General features: G+C 44.7%; 1 protein-coding gene across 4 annotated transcripts in view; it reads right to left on the reverse strand.

Annotated features, from left to right (window-relative positions):
• Window positions 1-1905: 1905 nt before the first annotated feature.
• SLC10A7 (solute carrier family 10 member 7) overlaps window positions 1906-22837 on the reverse strand; it is a gene marked incomplete at both ends in the record, with an annotated part of 258607 nt that continues 237675 nt past the window's right edge. For all 4 annotated transcript variants that reach the window (XM_080697885.1, XM_080697886.1, XM_080697887.1 and 1 more), the window contains 2 exons: window positions 1906-1935; window positions 4579-4724. In XM_080697885.1, the coding sequence (XP_080554011.1) occupies window positions 1906-1935; window positions 4579-4724 (176 nt within the window). The remainder of the gene's footprint in view (window positions 1936-4578; window positions 4725-22837) is intronic.

Raw genomic sequence — 22837 nt, forward strand, 5'->3', positions numbered from 1 at the left:
AACAAAACACATTTTTAAAGCAAAAGGTAAAGTGTTATAGCATTTGCGGTTGAATTTATCCCATAATCACACCTACTATAGGTGTTAAGAGAATAGAGGTAGGTAAGTTGAAAGGGAAATCAGTATTCAAATGAAAAGGGAAAAATGATTTTTATGTAGCTCAGACAGACAAACTAACATTTTCATTTACTCGGAAACCCTAAAAGGCTTGTAAGAACAGAGCACGGAAACCTTTCTGCGCTCCACAGGAAAGCATCAACAATACCAAGCAAAAGAACTGTGGGTGTAGACTCAGCAACTCTTGACAGCGGCGTACCACAGCCCCTTCAGCACAGATGCTTGCTGGGTCCGGCGCTGGCCTTAGGAGGCTTGTGGGATCGATCAGGCTCTGTGGCACTGAGGCGAGCCAGAAGTTACAGAAGATGGCACCTGGTACTAACAAGAGTATAAATTTACACTACTGACCAACTTGGTAAGTTTGACAGGTGCTGAGATTACAGCAGGTCTCAGTGAGACCCCACGGCTAGTATCATCTGTCAAATCAAGAGGGGACGTGTCAGGAGAGAGTGGTACAATGGCTCGCAGAAGACACAGACGTTCCCTAACTCAATATATTGCTTTATTCTCTATTTGGGTCCAGCAAAAGTTCTCCCAGGCACAATAAAAGCCAGTATCGAAGACTCTTTTGAAAGTGGGTGCCCAATTGTGGGCTAATCACACTTGATATTTTGGTTCATGAATGGTCTTATATTTTCTGTGCCTGTTTTTCTTTCCATCTGGCTAGGTAGAGTGTATCTAAGTAACATTTGTTTGTATCCATGACCTTTTCTATTTATTCGTAAGAGCAATATGATTTAAATTAAAAAAAATGCTGCAGGCATCGGTCGAATCTGAGAAGGAAACTCTCATTAATAAATTGTCTTAAGTGTCCTTAATTGTAGGATGTAACAGACTGCTTCTCATCAGAAGGGACAATTTGGGAAAGTGGTTAGTGCACTTGTGTAACAAGGAGATAGTTTTGGTCCTCGTTGTGGACTGTGAATAGAATCCATCACTAATAGCCGCTGATGTCAAACTGATGATATCACTGTCACATCTGAGATCTGGCTGTTGCCAGTGTGAGTGGGTAGAAAAATGGGTAAAACAGAAGTTATGGGAGATCTTTCCTCCATGAAAAACATATTGCAATATAATTTAAAAACCTGAAAACCAAATCTCGTAGTTTACCTTAAAACTTCACATTCTTCACTCATATACACTCAAAACATCGGGCCCTTTCTTTGAAGCAGCTTATAATAAATTTAAGACACAACCCCACAGTCTCTCATGATGGGACTGAAGAATTTCTGTGTGGAAGCTATTTGAAGGAATGTCTAAAAATGATGTCAAGGAATGCAGAGATAGCTTATACTTTTCAGCATCTATTCGATCCATGACCCCTGCTGAGATGATAAGGAAGAGGCATGTCACAGTTGTAAAAAAAAATAAAAAGAATCACGCAGTGAATCAAAGTACGCGCAAATAAGACTTTGGAAATTTTCACTGTCATCGGAAGGACGTCTTCCTGATGGTGTGACCTCATTTCAAACATTACAGTAACTTTATGGAGTGGGACTGCTCACGAGGGGCTATAGCACGTTAGCCCCCTATTTAGCCTATTTTCTGCATTAGGAAAAAATGAGCTCCCAAATATTGTACCACCCCCGGCAGCCACCAGCAGAGTATGTTTTGGAGACGACTCTCTTGTCAGATACGTTTTAAGGCACTTAAACTGGTGTATCATATTTCTCCATAAAAAAATAAAATATGCGTCGAAGCAACATTCACAAGTACAAGTCTTCAGAATTGTCTGTATGTATAATCCTGTACATGTATGTACATCGCCGGAGAGGGGCGCCTCCTCTGTTATACTGTTGGTCTGGTCAGCTTCACTCCCTACCAAAAAAAAAAAAAAAGAAGAAGAAATGGTCAGAGTCAGACAGTATCCACATGCAAAGTGAAAGCCGCAATTAACCCCAGGCACTGTGGAGCAAATCGCCTCTAGCGTGTCCCCCAGGATCTGGTAGTGAAACCTTGGTCCCCATCTTGAAGCTCCTGGAGGAGGTGGACCTTTAAGAGGCGGGACTTAGTGGAAGGAAGCTAGGTTATTGGGGGCATGCCCTTGAAGGCGGCGTGGAACTCCGGTTTCTTCTCTCTCTCCTTTTCTCCCCATCCATGAGATGAGTGGTTTTTCTCTATCATGTGCCCCCACCACGATGTGCTATCTTTCCACAGGCCCCAAAGCACAGGACCAATGGGTCGTGGACTGGGACCCCCAAACTGAGAGCTGGAGTAAAGCTTTTCTCTTCATAAATAATCTCAGGTATTTTTCACAGTAATGGAAAACTGACTGTTATACCCACACACACACAGGCGCATCCGTAATCACTGATCCAGAACTCTGGGTACAGACTTACCTGCCCACCTCACTGGCCAGAGGACTTTGCCATCTTTCCAGAGCCTGGACTGGTTGTTCAGTTCTGCTCTGGGCTAGATGGTGGCTTTGGGTCTCAGTATTGTTGGTGAAGCAGAGGAGGCACTCATGAATGCCCCAAGAACAGACTCTTAGTATTTATTTTTGTGGCCAAATATTCTAGGCCTTCTGGATGATTCTAAGTTAGCCAGTGTTTCTGTGCAAAGGGAAAATGAATGGCAATGTCCCGTTTTAGCCTCCCCTTTTGAAAATGCTTCTGTTATTCTGTAGAACAAATCTCAGAGCTTTGAAACACCCAGAAGAAACCTACTCTTACTAATTTGCTGTTTACTCCAACTGCACATTGTTGAGAAGACTAATAGGATTTTCAATTTTCTGCATTTGTTGTATGTACAAATTCTGAGGGGCAAGGCACATACATGTTGATAAATATACACATAGATCTAAAAGAGACTTTTTGACATAAATGAATAGTAAAAGAAAAGAAAAAGGTTACTACAGTTCTCCTTGGCTAACTCTGAGTAACAGCCTTAGAGTCTGGAGAGTTCCTTAACAGAGAACAGGACTCACTAGTAGTTTGTTCATTAACTCAAATAGTGAGTATATTGGATGGCCTTAACTTTTCAGGCAGGATCCGGGGGGCCTAGAGTGAGCCTTGTAAAAGTGACATTACACTTCTCTTCTGGGTGTGGTGGCATATGGCTATAATTCCAGTACTTGGAAGGCCAGGACAAGAGTATCACAGGCTCAAGACCAAGGTTCAAGCCTTAGCCACTTAGCCAGGCTCTTAGCAGCTTAGACTCTGCTTCCAACAAACAAACAAACAAACAAACAAACAAACAAACAAAGGAATGGGAGTGTACCTTGGAAGTTTAATACCCCAGAACCACAAAAACAGAACATTTCTGTCTGGGTGTCATTGTGATATTGGGGAAAGACAAGAGAAATAGACCAGGGTTCCCAATTCTCAACCTAGCACCCACTAAGCTACCCACAGGGCCTTTGGTGAGTTGCTCTGCCCTTGAGTTTATTTCCTTCGTTAGTAAATGAGACTAACAAAGTTTGCTGTGAACATTATTGTCTATAAGGTCTGGGCCCACACAAGTAGCTCAAGGCCCAGCTTCTAAGCCAGGGAAAGGATGGACCCGGCTTAGCATAGCAGGCATAGTCAGCGGGTAGCACTGTGGCCACTCTGTTTCCAGATAAGTAGTTACTGGTTGTCTCTTCTTCCTGCAAATCTAGTAACAGGCACTGCCTCAGGTACAAACAAACAAAAAAAAAATCAAGCTTTAGCAGTCCAAGCCACTGGGAAAGGTGTTGGGCGAGTCATCTAAAAGTTCTTTGAGCCGGGCGTGGTGGCCCATGCTTAGAATCCCAGCATCTGGGAGGCTGAGACAAAAGAATTGTGGTTCAAGGTCGGCCTCAGCTACTTAGTGAGGCCCTTTGCAACTCAGTGAGACCCTGTTTCAAAATAAAGAATAAAAAATAGGGCTGAGGGTGTAGCTCAGAGGTAGAATGTCCCTGGGCTCCATCCCCAATACTGCCAAAAAAAAAAAAAAAAGGTTTTTTGAACTACTGGTTTACTTTAATTTGGATGATAATTTAGGAAATCAAATTCACAAAGATCTACTATAGAACAAGAATCTGTGCTAAGTAGGGTGAAGTCAGTACTGTGCGCACTCCTTCGCTACTTTTATTTTTTAACACTAAAACACGGTTTTGACAGACAAAGAAGTCATTGTGGGTCTGGGAAATTAAAAACAAAGTCGGCCTGCTGGATAAATCCAGGTTCTGCCATGTTTAGAAAGGCATGTGAAATGACGAGGAAGGATCAGCTGGAGCAAAGATGGTGTCAAGAAGGGGGTACGTACTGAGCACCCCGCGTAATGCGCTCTTCAATATGAGTGAACTTTAAAAAGTACTTAAAAACTGTATTTGAAGGGTAGCTCTATCTTATAACAATTTTACTCGCAGTCCTTCCGTTCAAACTGAAATGGATTATTGTATTCAGTTAATAAAATATGGAGCTGAGAACAATGGTGTGCTCATGAGAGCTGGCATTTCAATCTGACCCGGGTCCAAATGAGATCTTTCTAGAGTCTCACCTTCTGTCTTGACACCATCCAGGATTTTATTGTTGGCACCAGCACACTTCCCAGAAGGATCTGAGCCGGGTGGTAGATGAGCAAGGGCATGGATATTAACGAGAGATGCTTGTGGCCCGCAAACACTATCTTCAGCATCGGGATTCCTGTGGAAAAAAGAAGACAGGAAACCTCGAGGCCAATTCAGGTTGTCACCAAATTGAAGACACAGTCTCTTACAGGCAGAACTTTGGAAGAGGTTGGTTAGCACACGTCCCCGAGTGTGTTCACAGAACTGAGATGGGACAGGTCTGAGATGGGCCAGCAAACTTTGGCATCTTCTTTCACCCCATAAAGTTCTAAACTCTACCCATCACAGAGGAAAATGAGAGTGCCTCCCGTGCCAGGGGAGCAAGCGCGCTCACTGCCCATCAGCAGTCCATCCATCAAGAGGGGGAGAAAAGACTGTGTGTAATGGAGTTGCTCTAAGAAGGCTGAAAACTATTGTCAGTAGAGGTTAAAAATGGGCCTCCTCCTGCTCGGTAATGAGACAGCCTGTTGGTCTTCAGGGGGCCCAGTCTGGCAGCATGGCAAAGACCCAAAGCGGACTTTTAGGAGTTGGAAGGAATGTTATATACTGCTAGAGTAGGAGGGTACTTTAGCCAAATGAATATTGCTAAGGGCTTTGCATAGTCTCTCTCCCTTGTTTTTCTTTTTCTAGAGCTGGGGATTGAACTCAGGGCCTTGTGCATACTAAGTACACACTCTACCACTGAGCTACACTCCCAGCCTTGCATTTTCTCTTTTGCCCGAGGATCTCAGAGCCCTTTCCAATGATCACGCAAGGGGTATACAGTTTTGTATATGGCAGTTGAGCTGTTGAATCAGTGCCGGATGTTTATACCCTGTAAGTGAAGATCTTAATGGAACCCCAATAAATGAATACTACTTTGCAAGTCTAACATCCTATTATAATATGCACAAGTTGTGCATATTTCGTGGGCAGCTGCCATGAACAAAGCTTTTGAGCATCCATGGCTTACAAAATCCAGACACTAGCTGTTTAACTGTTATAACCAATTGTCTTAATATGGCCCTGGTCTTTAGACGGCTGTGTTTGTATGTCAGTGCTTTCAACTGTTAATGGTGTTAATGGCTCCGCTTTCTTCTTGTGTCTCTGAGAATGGCCCAATGTCTCTGAAAAGGACCCAAGCTCCTAAACATATGTGGTGATGGCACATAAATAACTTTTTATTCTAACACAAGGAAGGCTTGGCTTTTTTCAATTATTTTCACCTTCTAATAAATTCCAAACATTTATGCAAAACTGTATTTAATGGCTGCTTTCTTTTTCACAGCCTCTCATATCACTGCCATAAACTGGAGACACTTAACCCTTCTCACACACAGTCTCTCTTTGAGTTCCTGAAAGTACAGGTTTAGATTTTTCACAATTTCTGTCTTCACACCAGTGTATAACAAAATGAGAGCTCTATTAAAAAAGCTTAAGCAATCCACTTAAGGAAAAAACAGCAACGGATACTATTACAATGTTGGAAGGTTATAATGAAAAATATTAACACCTGAACATAACTCCTCCTGCTTCCAAGAAAAGTTGTTTCTGGACCCAAAGAAATGATGCTCAGAAATTAAGGGTGAAGTGGAGTAAAAGACAGCTAAGGGAGCAAAGGACGGAAGTCTGGAGACATCTTGTCCCTAGAAATGATCAGTGCTGTCGGGCCTGGTGACACGTGCCTGTAATCCTAGTAGAATGGGACAGGAGGATCACAGGTTGGAGCCAGCCTCAGCAACTTAGTGAGACTGTTTTAAAATTAGAAAGAAAGAAAGAAAGAAAGAAAGAAAGAAAGAAAGAAAGAAAGAAAGAAAGAAAGGAAAGAGTCGGGCATGGTGGCTCATACTTGTAATCCCAGCATTTGGGAGGCTGAAACAGGAGGCTTGTGGTTTGTGGACAGCCTCAGCTACTCAGCGAGGCCCTTTGCAATTCAGTGAGACCCTGTTTCAAAATAAAGAATAAAAAATAGGGCTGGGGGTGTAGCTCAGAGGTCGAATGCCCCTGGGTTCCATCTCCAGTACGGCCAAAAAAAAAAAAATTGTGTGTGTGTGTGTGTGTGTGTGTGTGTGTGTGTGTGTGTATCTTGGAGGTTGAATGCCCCTGGGTTCAATCCCCAGTACCAAAATATAAAAAATAAAATAGGGCTGGGAGTATAGCTCAGAAGTAGAATACCTCTGGGTCCAATGTCTAGTACCCACATCCCTCCACACACAAATAAGAGCTGGGCTTTCTGATTCAACTCCAAATTCAAAGACCATGGCTACTAGGCGCCATCGTCTGAGTTTCCTTTCTTGGCTAAGAATCTGGGCTCCGTGTCACTCTGCAGCAGGCTGGGCCATAGGTATGGTACTGGGTACAGTCACTACAATAAGTAAACAAAACATAGACCGCGAAATCTCTAAGATACCTAAATGTAAGGAACATCTGAAACTCACTTTGATGTGAGAAAGTAGATACACGAAGACAGTCACAGTCGGCATATACCCAGTGCTCACGCGCCCCGTCCTGTCAAGTACTTTCCTGTAGTGACAGAACAAATCCTCCAAGAACCCTATGAAGTCGGTGAAAACTACTGTTGTCACCACTGTACTGATTTAGACGACAAAGCGTCTAGCGGTCAGGAGTCCAAACTAACGGGCACGTTGTCCTTTCACTTTTCCCTTTCGGGCAAGGTCAGTCCAAGCCGCTGTGGCATCGCAGCTCTGAGGAAGCAGAAGAGGCCCGGCGTGCAAAGCTCCCTAGTCCAGGCAGGCAAAGCCTCCTAGTCCGGGCGTTCTTGCAGAACTCATCCCCCTGAACGTCCTCCGAAAGCCCTTGTCCCCTGCTACCCACACCAGGATGCTCCTGAGATTTCACATGGGGTAAAGCGAAGCATCCTTGGCCCCAACAGTGCCACGGGAGCCACGGATTCGACAGGCCAAGTTTCTACCTGCAAGAAGCTTCTAGTGTGCTGGTGGCTTCTGCCTTCTTGTATTAGACTCAACTATCAACTTGCCTGAAACTCTTTTCTAGAAGGTTCCTCAGCTCTTATCTCTCATCTTCAAACACACCCTCTGCTCATTGTGACTCGGTGAACATCAGTCCTTCTGGTTGGCTGTTCTCTGCAAGGTCCCGCCCACAGGGGCAGGAAGAGAGGCAGGGGAGAGGGGGCCTGTCTCCAGTGGCCTGTGCTTCCTGCCAATATCAGCATCGGTGGCAGCACCTGCCCCAGGTTCTGCAACTCCCTCCTCCCAGCATCTTGGTTCTGAGAACCCCAACTATCTTTCTTTGCCCCCCTTCCCGCAGTCATTGCCTCTGTGATTCCTGGGGCCCTCACTTCCCGCAGTCATTACCTCTGTGATTCCTGGGGCCCTCTCTCCCTTTTCAGTTTCCAACACTGCTGAGTCAATGCTCTATTTGGGAGAGCGGGTTCTGTTTTCCTGACATACCCAGGGGGCCCTTTTCTTTGCCTTGTAGAACAGTCATTGACTTACCTGAAAAGGAGGCGCATCTACAGGAAGGCCTCCCCCCACTCTGCACCATGATCCGCTCTTGCTAGTTATGAATCAAATTTCCCATCACTAACTCCTCCCTATGATTGGAAATAGGATGCAGGAGGAAAAGCACCTGGCATCCAGAGATCGGTCCTCTGTGATGTCAGTTCACAGTGTGGATTCACAAGTCATCACTGGAGGGAGGGGGCTCTGGCAAATCTAGTCACACATCATGTGTCTGGGGAACCTTTATGCCTCTGTCTTAAAGTCTCCCTTACTTTGAGAGGCGACTTTTCCACAGCAGTCCTCCTCGCCGAGCAATCGTTTAGGAGCTGTGAGTTAACATCTCTGCTCTGGGGTGTCATTGTCATGTTTCCAAGGGTATCTAGACAACTGGAAACTCATCGGGGAGGGCTGAGGACCTTGTAAGGACCACTACACACACTGTACCGTGCTCTCTGCCACCTGGCCATGAATTTGATGCCATCGGATCTTCAAGTCAAATCGGAGAAAATTAGCTCTGATCCCAGCAGCCCCTGTGACACCACTCTGGTCCTCTCCAGGCACATGATTAACAGCTCACTGGATTGTTTCATTCATTCAGTCACCTGGCACTGGTGTGCCATTCAGCCACCAGGAAGGCAGCTGCGGCAGAGTCCGGCATCACTGTTGGGATCTGGTGTCTGCAAGGGCTCCAGTGTTGGAAGCTTGGCCCTTAGTCTGCGCCCACTATTGGGAGGTGGAGGGACTTTTAGGATGTGGAGTCGAAGGGAAGGAAGCTAGGTCATCGGATCAGGATGGCCTTGAAGGGAACTTGAGACCCTAGGTCCTTTCTTTCTTTCTTTCTTTCTTTCTTTCTTTCTTTCTTTCTTTCTTTCTTTTCTTCTTTCTTTTCCTTCCTTCCTTCCCCTCTCTTTCCCTTCCTTCCTTCCTTCCTTCCTTTCTCTAACTCTCCCTCCTTTCTTTCTTTCTTTCTTTCTTTTCCTTCCTTCCTTCCCCTCTTTCTTTCCCTTCCTTCCTTGCTTCCTTTCTCTAACTCTCCTTCCTTCCTTCCTTTTCTCTCTTTCTTTCTCTCTCTCTTTCTTTCTTTCTTTTCCTTCCTTCCTTCCCCTCTCTCCTTTCTTTCTTTCTTTCTTTCTTTCTTTCTTTCTTTCTTTCTTTCTTTCTTTCTTTCTTTCCTTCTTTCTTTCTTTCTGTGGTATTGGGCATTGAACCCAAGGGGTTCTATCTCTGACCTATACCCCCAGCCTTGTTTTATATTTATTTTCAAACAGGTCTTACTAAGTTCCCATGCACTGGTGAAGTGCGTGATCCTCCTGTCTCAGCTCCCCAGGTACTACGATCACAGGTGTGCACCACGCCCAGCTCCTGTCTCTAGGAGACCAGACACTCCCACCATGATGGGGCCAAGTGAGCATGGATGAAAACCTCTGAGACTGTGGGCCAAATGAAACTAGCCCCCCTTACATGCTGATTATTTTGGGTATTATGTACGCCACAGAGACAGAAAGCTGATAACACACCATGCACCTGAGTCACCTCCTGGGGACGCTGGTGACCGCTCCCACCTCTGTCCCCACCGCCTTCCCTCTGGTGCCCTCAGCAACCAGTTGCACCCGCTGTGCTGCCCCCAAACCAGGCATTCTGCCCTCAGGCTTGTTCTGCCTGAGCCATTTTCCACTCTGCAACCAGAGTGCACATTCTAAACTGCAAATCTGATTGTGTCAAATCGTGCAGGTGAGCCGGGTGTGGTGGCACACACCTGTAATCCTGGTACTTGGGAGGCCAAGACAGGAGGATCCAGGTTGGAGGTCAGCCTTAGCTGCTTAATGAGACCTTATTTCAAAATAAAAAGGGTGGGCATAGAGCTTGAAGGTAAAATGACCCTGGGTTCAATCCCCAGGTCCCCTCCAACTCCCCCCCCAAAATTACCAAGCAGGAGTTTTACCATGAGAGAAATTCCTAAGGGTGGTATACAAGGACTTCGTGGCCTGGTCACCAATTCTTGCTCCTCCTCCCTCCAAACCTCACCACTCCTCCACTCAGCCCTCTGGCCTCTAGCCAAGACCTCTGCTTCTAACACCTGTGGTTCCTTCCCACCCAATGTCACTCATGTGCCACGCCTCTGGCCTTGGACCGGAGCTCCCTCTGCCTAGAAGGCCTTCACCTACTTCTTGGTCAGCCCTCAGGCCTGAGGCTGCCTCCTCTGGGAGCATCCTGAAGACTCAAGGCTAGCCCATGCCCTTCCGCTGTCTGCTCACTTATTCTAGCCTTGAATCCGCTGTACGTCCTACCATGGGCCAGTTGGGGTGTTTCCTCCAACAGCTTAAGTTCTCAGGGTCAATAACCATTTCCCCTTCATCTTCAACCGTGCACTAGGTGCTCAAAAGGAGTGTCCTGAATGATTGGATTTGTATTTTTTCCAGACTCCATCATGAAGTTCCTGTGCAGACGATCAGCCCAGTTTTTTTTTTTTTTTACTACATCCATTAATTAGAAGAAAAAAAAATAGCAATGATTTAGAAAACCCAAACAAACTTACTAGAACGAGTTTTCTTTTTAAAGTAGAATTTAAATATAGGCTTCTTTTCATCTTGCTATCACTGCAGTAATATAAATGAAGCAAATTAATTTTAATGCTCCCAGGTACTGATTCTGTGTCACCATGGTTGACAGGATTCAACTAGACTTTATGAGATGGCGTTTGACTTTATGGAACTGAACACTATGCACGCATTTACAATTTTACAGGGACTTTAAGCTGTCATGCTGAAAAATGTTTATAAAACATTAATCAAAAAATGCCTCTTTAATACAATGCATTGTCTGAAAGATGTTAGAAGGCGCATGTTGTAAATGGATTCTTTTTCTGACTAAAGTAATTTCCACCAAAAGCATTTCCCATTGCTCTACAAGTACACTGTGTGGATAGATAAAGAGCACTTTCTCAGCACATTACTACCTGATCCGAACACTTGGGAAATCACTAATGTACAGCATGCCATATTTCCATGTCACACATGACACATTTGTCTAAAATTATCCAACAGAGTTTGACACTGCAGCACATTCCATAAGCACAGCTTTCAACTGACATCTGCCAAGGTAGGAACGTCAAGTCAGGGCTTTCTTCTTCTAACAAGCAAGCCAGGCTTTTCTTTTATCCTCTGCCCAGGATGGAAAGGATGAAACAATGCGCACGAAAACAAGTTTTTTCCCCCCCTCTACTTTAAATATGTTTATTTTATGTTCTCTGAATTAGAAAATTCCCTTTGTATCTGTTTTCAAGTTTCAACAATTACTACTTTCTCTTGGATGAACAGCTTTTTAAAAAAATTTTTTTTCCTTGAGAAACAGACATTTTCCCTCCTAGATTAAATTTAGACCCTTCTTTAATCCCCACTGAAGGATTATTATATTATTATTGTTGTTGTTCACAATATAATAACTACCACTTTTCATTGCTGTTCCCAGCTCACTTACAGGTGTACAATGTTTCATTCATTCATTCAGAAATACTGTTTTGTTCCTCTGCTATCTGTGAATTACTTCTCAAGCTGCTGGGATATGAGGAGAGAACTTACACACAAGGTCCTGGCATACTTGGGAGATGTTTTCTGGTAGCTCTTGCCCTGACCTCTTCAGTTTCCACTCTGCCAGGTGATTGTCCTGCACAAACCCTTCTGGCACCGTCCTGCCCACTTTCTACTACTCAAAGCCTGAGGATGATCTGTGACAAACTCTTCTTTCTACCTCTAGAACGAGCCACCAAATCCTATAGATTCTTTCCTCCTTTTCCTTTTTGTTCAGTTTTGGCTGCCCTCTTCCTGATTCATACGATCAAGCCTAGATCACACTGGGACATAGCTCCCTGTCTTCCCCTCATCAATCCTACCAACCACCGCCAGATTAATCTTCCCCAACCCCACATTAATTAAAGCCAATACCCTGCCCAAGAACTGCGATGGCTTTCCAGGGCCCATTCATCAAAAGCTCTAGCTATTCAACTTTAGTAAAAAAAAAAAAAAAAAAAAAGTCATTACTACTGCCACCATTTTGTAAGCACGACTGCACCTGAAGTTCTCAGCCTGAATTCGCACACTTAATCCTTACAACACCGTACTTTTCTCATGAGGAAACTGAGGCTTACAGCAGGTAAGTGACTCCTCTAACTCGTACGTCTGGTTGGAGGCAGAATCGGATTTCATTATGCTCAAATCATGAAGCTACGTTGACGCCATTAAATCAAATTTTCAATGGGCAATGGCTGTCACTGGCTCAGGCCTCGTATTTTGTCTTTGTAAAAGCTTATCCCCCTCCCAACGTATTATCCTTTTTCTCCAAGTACCTAGGTCTTAGGTGTTCACTAAGGTTCAACTTTACATTTTCCTCCACTCTGAAGGTGGTCTTCCTCCTAGTTTATTTGTCCTCTGAAGAATGAAGGCATTCTTTAGTGCATCACTTAATTTTGCATTTGAATTACACTGCCATTATTATTATTTTTGGCATAGGTTTTGGTTTCTCCTGCTTGTAGGCATAGCATATATTTCTTTAAATTTTCTGCAATATTTAGGCACAGGGCTGGCATGCAATACATACATGATGGATTATTTAAGAACAGGCGCTAATGTTTCCTATGTGGAAAAAGACAGGATTTAGAGCATATAACTAGTTGCTTCAGTAAACTTTAAAGAGAATGCATTTATACACACCCCTCTGGGAGAGGAATATATTTCATAGGGCAAAAATATATTTGGTATGGCAGGAAGGAAAGAAATTGGACTGACCAAGAACACAAATCTTAAAATGAGTACAGAAGTATTAGTAAGAGAACAAATATGCATATATCTTTGTGTCTTTTGGAGTCTAATACTTCTCACTTAGCTAAGAGATGGTATACTGCGATCACCTGGAACACTTCCTGTTTTCAAAGATTCATTCGCCTGAATTCACATGGCTTGTTTTCCATTTAAGTGCTCTCTGGGTTTCAGGGAGTTCTGGAGGGAGCTGTGGGCAAGTCTGGGATCCAGTTGCTTCTCCCTTCAGTTGTCATGGTGACTGCCCACTTGTGTTCAGTTCCCTCTTAGTTAGAAGCATCCATAGGTTTACTATCCAAATGTCCTACCCATTGTCATTTGAATTCCATGTCCCCCTCCTCTCTCAGAAAAGCTCATGTTTGCCTTTAAAATTTATCAGGTCTCTTCACTTATAATGCCGGGCAGTTGGAGGGAGTTGCTGTTAGAGGAAGATATCTCTGAAAAGAGAATTATGTCTCTTTTCAGACATAATTGAAGGCTAATTTCTGTCCCCTTACCCACTCTACACTATCTATCTATCTATCTATCTGTCTATCATCTATCATCTATATCTATCTATCTGTCTATCTACCTACCTACACACACACACACACACACACACACACACAAACTCACAAACTCACTGCACTGATTTATCTCAATGACTAAACAAGGGGCACTTATAAGTTTCTAGAACATACAATGATGCCAAGATGAGGTACAGCTATGACTTTGGAATTTGTTTAGAGCAGGCTTTCAGTTAAGGTTGTCTGAAAGCAAGCACATTCTCAGTAACAGTAGCTGTGCTTTGTGCAGGGATTTATCATTTGTGATCAGGGGCCCACGTTGAGGCCCTGTAGCACCGCCCGAGGGAGGCTGGTGCAGGATCAGAGAGTCTCGTTTGAAATCCCATGTCAGCCATTTACCACCTGTGGGACCTTGGGTGGCAGGATAGTTAACCTCAGTTTCACACCTGTAAAAACCTATTTTATGGGTTTGTTTGTTTTAAATAGTATAAGTGAAATAATCCACAATATCTGGTTATACTTTTAGTGTTCACCCACTGCCAGACACTTTTCTGGGTATAGTAAACACATGGACAGACCCCCACCCTCACCCTCATGGAGTCTACAGGGAGAGAAGAGAGAGAGCAAGGCCCACCCCGTGACCAAACAGCGAGGCCCACCCCGTGACCAAACAGCGAGGCCCACCCCATGACCAAACAGCGAGGCCCACCCCGTGACCAAACAGCGAGGCCCACCCCGTGACAAAACAGCAAGGCCCACCCCGTGACAAAACAGCGAGGCCCACCCCATGACCAAACAGCAAGGCCCACCCCATGACCAAAAAGCGAGGCCCACCCCATGACCAAACAGCAAGGCCCACCCCATGACCAAACAGCGAGGCCCACCCCATGACCAAACAGCGAGGCCCACCCCATGACAAAAGCTCAGCAAAGCGAGAGGCAGAGGCGGCAGTGTGGTCCAGCAAAATGGATTCAGCGAGCAGTTTGGTCATTTTAATTTCTGAATCACTTTTAGAAGGTAGAAAAAGAAAGGTGGCCTACTTCCAGGTTATGGGAATGGCTTGTTGGCTGTCCGACAGAGGCCTGCTGGGTGTTTTTTCATATTGGGTTGTATTTAGGCTGCCTATCCACCCCACTTTCCATCTGGGTCTTCACTCTGGCTATGTTAGAGCCCACCCCCCCATCATTCTGGAAAGTTCCAGCGCCTGGCATTTCAATTTCTGGCAGAGTAGTTGAGGTAAGGGGGTAGAGATGTCACAGATGCTGTGATCACTCTTATTGCCCTTTTTCTAATAAGACTGGTCTTTTGTTCAAATTCTCAAGGTATTTTAATATACCATTGCCGGTCACTGGCACTGGACTCACTGCTTCCCGGTTCTCTTTGGTATTCCACTTTTAACTGAAAACGCCTGCTCTGTTATCTTTAGTACGACCCACCACAGCATCAGGACCTCTAGGGTTGCTTTGTGAGACACAGAAGAAAGCTTGTTATCCTTGTTCTACAAAGAGTCATCCTAAATGAGGTGTGCTAAGTGGTACGTGTGAATTAGAGCTCTCCGGTGGGTTTTTTTTTAATTTTTTTTTTTATTAGTGTCTTGGGGGTTGGATTCCTGGAATTCACAGAGATTTAACATTTCCAAACGTCTGAACACAAAGTGGTCATTGGCAGCTACGGGATGTCTGACCAACCCCCTTTCTTAGGTCTTTGGCTTGAAAACAGGATAATCAAGCACCAGTTTACCAGATCCGTACAAAAAGAACTATAATTTCCAGCCTCTGAGGACTGAAAAATGTCATATGTTTTGTCTATAGGTAGCTCTGAGAGGGAAGGGGCCAAATGCACTGCACACACTGGACCCAGATACTCTTCTGTCCCAGAGGGCCAGCTCTCCCAGGGGGCTGCTGCACTCCCCCCACCCACACCGGCTGCTCCTCCTTGGCCACTGCAAAGATTTTAGGTATAGGCAAAGATTTTTCAGTATAGGCAGAAGCTATGAAACTCTGTTAAATCAATATCTATATAAAATTTTTCTAAGAGATTCAACCAGAATTCAAAAAGATTCCATTAAGCCGGGTATGGTGGCGCATGCTTATAATTACAGTACTTGGGAGGCTGAGACAGGAGGATTGCAGGTTCAAAGACAGCCTCTGCAACGAGTGAGACTCATCAACTTAGTGAGACCATGTTTCCAAACAAAGGCAAAACAGGGCTGGAGGGTGTACCTCAGAGGTAGATGCCCCTGGGCTCCATCCCCAGTAACACACACACACACACACACACACACACACACACACACTCCTTTACCCCAAAATAAGAATTAGGCCCCCAAAAGAGAAAAATAAACATGCTGACTATTATAAGTAGATGGGTAAGGCAATGTAAAATGTCACTGACAAGCAAGGGCACTCTATAAAGGCTCTGAGAATGGGTTCAAAACCAGTCATGTTAGATGGGCATTTGGAATGGACCGGATGGTCTGTGACATCCTGTCCCCCTCTCTAAGAAATTGCAGAAAGCTGACTTGCCAGATTGTGGAGGCTTCCAGAATGAGCCAAGGAGAGTCTTATACATCTTTCTAGTAATCAAGAAACTTCAGAGACAAGAAAGCAATATTCATGTTTGGGTCTCTGGACAATCACACCTTACACGGGACTTCAGGGGCCGCGTGAGTACTTTCGGTCTTCATCTGTCTTTGGTCAGGCAGAAGAGTGATGGTGGTTAAGTAGTTCTTGACAAAGGGATACCAGAGGAGGCGCTGCTGAGAGCGTGCAAACAGCAGCTGGTTCAGTCTTCTAGCCACAGCGAGCACCTCTCCATTGTCATCCTCATCTCAGATGGGGAGATTGAGGCCGTGGGTAAGTAAAAAAAGTTGCCCGACCACACACGGGGTGCAGCTGGGGTGTGAATTCCAACAGACTGGCCCCAGGTGGGTGCTCCTTACCAGCTATCTGCCTGGACACGTAATGTGAGTGCTCAGGCACCCTGACAGGGATGCCTGAGAGCAGTAACATAGAATAACAGAAGGCGAAAACCCGAAGAAAATAGTATTTACAGGAGAAAAGTCTGAAGAGAGGTGCCTCTGTGGGCAAAGGTACTTACGTTGAATGAAGGTTGGCTGGTTGATGACCATTTTCAGCCCGTTAGGAAAATTAAAGATTGTGTTTCAGTCTTCAATTACCTGGGCTGTAATCCTATCACTTTGCTGGAAGTTTTGTGTAAATAGAGAAGCAAGGAAAGCCCCAAATGAGCAGCTGGTGTTAGTTCTCTTTGGAAACAGGTATGTTCTGATTGGAAAAGATGTTTAATGGATGGCCTGGGCCGGCTCACCAGATGCTGAGAATGAAACATTTAACTCCACGCAATTGAAGGTTCCCGCCGCAGAAGATTAGGCACACCCTCACCTGTCTGGCTGTGTTGTAGGAGTAACGAGCAAATAGGGAATTCAAGAATGAATTAGAGAGCTGAGCCATGAAGACTTGTTTCACATACTGGCTGTATCTTTCAGGAAGGGCCACCATGTTCATAGAAACAAGGTGGGCAGGAAGCGGTGAGATTCCTTTCTTCTTTTTCTTGGCTGTGAATCAAGAGTTGCTAGTCTTATAAAGGAAAAAAAAATCTGCCTAATGTTCACACACATATGATATGAGAACATCAAAATGAGAATGAGAATTTCATATGATAAAAATCACACAAAGTCCTAAGAAGATACTTAACATGGGCACCAACACAGAACTGGCCCCGTCAGACTAGCTCTAGACAGCCTTATCTTATTATACAGCATTTAAAGATGTGTATTTATATAACTAAAGAAAAACACTTGGACACTTAGTCTGATGAGAAGCTGATACAATCACACAAATTTCCATTGATCTGATCACAACCTCTACCACCTGAACTTAGTGTTCCCTAAAATGCTGTACTGATAATGTTATCAGTTGACAGTGGAACATCTATTGGTTACATGAGTATTTGTGCTCCAAATTCACATAAACTATTTTGAGTATATATGTTTTATTTTATGAACATGGCCTAGATCATCATCTGGCAGTAATTTTCTTTTTGACAGTATTGTGTTTATGATGAACAAAAAGAATTTTCTTCTGAGATACAAAAACAAGGCTTTTTTTTGTTCTGGGGAGTAAAAAATCAGAGTTATTTATCTGTAGATTCATTTCTATTAAAAAGACTGACTCAGGAATCTGTGGTTTATCTTCGCTAGATAATGTCCTGATAACCTACTCCCCACTTTCATTCAGCGTAAAGAACATAAAAATTGAGGAAAAATGAATCCATTTAGAAGACTCCAAGGCAAAGGAAGAACTTAAGAAAACCCTGGAAGTCATTTCTGAGAATAATAATATTTTTTCTAATCTCTGGTTTGTTGCTTTGCATACTTAACAAATATATCTCAGTGATGACACAGAGAATTTTGCTTTTCACAAACCAGTACAAATAAATGGCCAACACTGCTAGCAAATGGGTGGGCATGGTCCTACTTTGTATTCTTTTTGAAGCACAGTACAACATCATAAGTGCATACAAATAATCCGCGAGTCTAACCTGGCAGTTGTTAGCCTCTGCTGCCTATTAGAACTGCTGGGTGGCTTTTTAAAAATACCATGCCTGGGTCTGTGCTGAGAGATGAAGGGCTCTGGAGCACTGCCACTGGACAGCTCCCTGGTGAACCCATCCTGAGCCAGGTTAAAAAGCCAGGTCTGCTAATGAGGGGCAGCAAGGGGACCCTGGAGGGGGACAGATGGGCCACTGTGTGTCAGGCCTGCTGTTTTCTCACTGGGTGAGCTAGATGAGTTGTCTGACCTCTCTGAGGCTCGTCCTTCCAGTGTACATGGCGAATACAGGGCTGTTAAGGTCACAAGAGGCAAGCCAAGCACCCAAGGTAGTGCCTAGCACACAGTAGGCGCCAAATCAATGCCAGCCCCATCTTCCAGTTTTTGAAGTGTCTTGGCATCTACTTTCTGATTTGATATTGGTCTCAACCTTGTGACATTGGAGAAAAACGTGGGCTTGCCAGTTTGAATGCCTGTCATATTTAGACTTTCATACAATAATATCTATAGCTGGGCTTGGTGGCGCACATCTGTAACTCAAGTACTGAGGAGGCCCCAAAACAGGAGGATTGTGGGTTTGAGGCCAGCCTCAGCAACTTAGTAAGACCCTTTTTCAAAATAAAGAATAAAAAGTAGGGTTGGGGTATAGCTTGGAGGTAGAATGTTCCTGGGTTCTATCCCCAGTACCACAAAAACCAACCAAACACACACACACACACACACACACACACACACACACACACACACACACACACAAGTGTTGGGTGTATAGCTCAGAGGCAGACAACCTCAAACTTAACTCATCCAAAAATGAACTCTTCTCGAATGCACATGATGTTATTTAACAAACATATCAATATCAATCACTAAGCTAAACATGAGAAGGAGGGGGAGGGTGGGATTGGGGTGGGAATTGGGGACGGGCTAATTGGGTGATATGAGCATGTCCGTCTCCACCATCTTGTATCCCATTGAGATGCATGACTACAATGCACCAATAAAAAAACCAAAACAAAACAAAAACAAAAGTGAACTCTTGACCTACCCCCATCCCTCTTCTACCACCCAAATCTGCTGCTCTGAAGTCTCCCCTCATCTAGTAAGGGCCACCTCCATCCCAGACCCTTTAATTTCTCCCCCTCTCTCTTACATACTGATCCAACCCATCAGCCGTTCCTCTGAGTTCTGTGTTCAGAGTCTGATCAGAATGCCAGGCATCTCCCTTCTTCCACTGTGGCCCGCCTCACTAATCCAGCCCCGCTCTTGTCTACATTACAGCTTCTTAGCAAGTCTTCCTGATTCTTCCTGCCCCATTGGCTCAACCACCCAACCCCATCTATTCTTACAGGTGGCTGCAGGGGTCCCTTGAAAGTGGAAGTGCAGTTTTCTCAAGTTGTCCATTCAAACCCTCTAATGAAGTCCTTAATGGCCAATAAGCCATTCCCCTCTTCCCCTCTCCCTTGTTCTGAACACCCCCCCCCCCATCACACCAAGCACTCTGGCACCAAGGTCCTCTGCCTTCTCAGTTCCCCTAAATATCCACATGGTCTTTCCTTCCTTAGACTTTTGGTCCAATGTGTTCTTTAAGCCCCAAACTTTCCCACCTTGGCCTGGGCACCCTGTTCTTCTTGGCTCTATTTCTCTCTATAATGTCTCCTCCATCTGATGTGCTCTGTATCTAAGGGCGCGCCTGCACATCCCAGTAGAAAGGAAGCTAGGTAAGGCCAAGAAAGGGCCTGACAAATAATAGACACCCAGTGAATGCTGGTTGGATGGATGGATGGATGGATGGATGGAGTGATTTGTTTGAAGAGCATCTTTTCATTAGCATCGTATAGAGCAAACCTGCAGCAAAGGCAGCTGTGAGATGCGTCACCACTGCACTGTCATCAACATGCTCAGCTTCAGTGCAGGTGACATTCCACACCAGCTGGCTTCCTGGGGCCCAGCCATTTTTTTTGAGTTGTGTCCAATTTTCTATTTCCTCCTACCCCAGGGTAACTTGTCAAAAACCTACTGGGTACCCCACAGCTCTAAGCGGCGTGCAGCTAACTTTAATTTCTCGCTAGAGTTGTGTGGATGGGGCTGAAGATGGGGATGGAGAGGGGCTGTGTATCCTCCCTCTGCTTGGCAGCTGCAGGTTCATTTTCTCTTCTTTGTTGTGGAGAAGCATGGCGCTGGCTGTCATTAAATACCCGCAACCTGGTTTATAGTGTCTGGCTCAATTAAGCAAACTTCTGGGAAGAGGCATAACCAAATAAATAATTGGAGAGCTGCAACGCCAAAGGGAAGACTGCTACCCGCCCACCTCTGTTTGCAAGTTGAGACGAAGAGAGAGGACTTCAAGTGAGCGGGATCTCCTGGGTGAGGTTCTGCACTTCAAGCACAGTAAACAAGTGCTGCCCTGCGATGCACGCGTTAGTTCTGCTAGAGGCAAACTTCCTAAAGATTAATAATAATAACGAACAACCGCTCTGCAACTGACATGGGACGCACCAGTGAACAGGGAGTCACGGGAGGGGCTGCTGTTGGCTCTCGGGACATGGCAAAGGCCTCAACAGAAAGAGGTGAGGCGGCAGGACGTCGGATGCGTTCCCTTTGCTTCTTCTGGAATTTCCCTTTCAGGAAAAGATGCTCAGAACTTGGGGCACATGAGTTGCATACTAATGTGTTCACAATTAATCTCTTTAGAGCAACTTTTGATGGCGGCAGGGTGTGCTTTTGTTTGCAATACATATACAATTCATTATTTTTTAAAAATTTGCAATCATTTACGGCAAGCAATATATTTGTTTGCAATCGTGGAATTCAAAGCTCCTAACCCTAGGAGCAGACATTAAGCAATACACAGTGGCAAAGGGCTGGTGTCTAGTTTGAGGTGGCGCCACACAGTGTGTGGGATTTCCCACGTCGCCTTGCTGTAGGATGACGACTGCAGGTGAGGTTCACAGGGTGAAGAGGACACAGGGAAGACACATGGCCCCTCTTGCCCTGAGCGAGCAGAGGATGGCAGACAAGCTGCTCTCAGGTACTTCCAGGTGTGATGGAAAGGCTGTGGGCTGATTTATTTATTTTTGTGGTGCTAGGGAATCCAACTCAGAGCCTCATATTTGCCAGGCACGTACTTTCCCATACTTTCCCACCAAGCTACACTCCCAGCCCATGATGTGGGCTCTAATGCCAGGTACCTGGGTTCAAATCCTGACTGTGCCACCTACCAGCTAGGTCACTGGGAGATGTTATCTTAGTACATCTCACTCTGTGCATCTGCTCAAGATGAGTTTGAAATAACTACCTTGAAGGTAGCTGGAGGGCCAAGTGAGACAGTGTGTCAAGTGTGGGGTGCAGTGCCTTGCTTATAGCAAACACCCCCAGTTGATAGCTATCAGGACCACTGTTGTTAACGGGTCTTATAATAAGGAGCAGAATACTGTTTGGCTCAAATACAGTAGCCTACGGGACTGGCCAGGGAGGGGGCTGTCCCTGCAGTCCTTCAGGATGAGGATGGAGGCACATCTACCCCTTCTGAGAGCAGCAACTGCTGTGGACAGCTGTGGGAACCAGACCTTCCTACTTTGCTGCCCTGCCTTCGGGTAGCATGGGTTCTTGATAGTGTGCATGATACTTGTCTGCTGCCCCTATCACAGCTGACTTCTGGAGAGCACCGACCCTATCTTCTGTTTCTCTTTCTCTTTTAATCTGCCCACAGTACTGCTTTGTGAACATTTTTGAAAAACATATTTCCTTGCATAAAGGATAACTTTCAAATGGTAGACATTATGATTATTTATTTATTTTTTGTGGTACTGGGGATGGTACCTGGGGGCATTCTAGCTCTGAGCTACACCCTCAGCTCTATTTTTTATTCTTTATTTTGAAACAGGGTCTCACTGAGTTGCAAAGGGCCTCACTAAGTAGCTGAGGCTGTCCACGAACCATGATCCTCCTGTCTCAGCCTCCCAAATGCTGGGATTACAAGTGTGTGCCACCACGCCCAGCTCATTCTGATTACTTAAAGTGAGCTTTACTTTTACCCTTGACCTGCCAGGAAGATATGATCTTCAAGAAATGAGCCTCACTTCTGGAGTGAGCGCTCAATATGGGGGCTGTTTTTCTTCCTGTGGATTATATCTTATGAAAACCTGGCATGCTTCCTCAGCCACATGTTGTAGTCCAATTGGATTGGCACAAAAGGAACTCAAAAGGATATTTGAAGTGAGGCGAAAATATGGGGACCCACTAGAAAACTGGAGTCAGCTTTTTATTCTTCCTACATGGGACCAACCACAGTATTGTATACTGAAACCATGGAACAAGGAAGCGGCGATTCCTTGTTCAGGTCTACTGAGTTACTTTCTTTCTATATTTTTATTGTTTATTTATTTTATATAGAGTTTAGTCATGTGCCATGAGCATGTATGTCCCAAGCATCTCCTTTTGACTAATGATGAACTAAAAGTATTGGAAACTGGGTTATATTATAGATAGGCTAAATTAAAACACATCCCAACTAGAATGTCAATCATTCAAAACACAAACAACAACAAATGCTGGCGAGGATGTGGAGAAGTGGGAACTCTAATACATTGTTGGTGGGATTGCAAATTAGTGCAACCACTTTGGAAAACAGTATGGAGGATCCTCAGAAGAATGGGAATGAACTTACCATATGATCCAGCAATACCACTTCTGGGTATCTACCCAAAAGAATGGAAATCAAACTACCAGACTAATGCATGTGTATCTATGTTCATGGCTGCACAATTCACCATAGCCAAACTATGGAACCAGCCAAGATGTCCATCAACAGATGAATGGATTACAAAACTGTGGGATATGTACA

Source organism: Muscardinus avellanarius (genome assembly GCF_963383645.1).
Source record: "Muscardinus avellanarius genome assembly, chromosome: 6".
In the NCBI taxonomy this organism is placed as follows: domain Eukaryota; kingdom Metazoa; phylum Chordata; class Mammalia; order Rodentia; family Gliridae; genus Muscardinus; species Muscardinus avellanarius.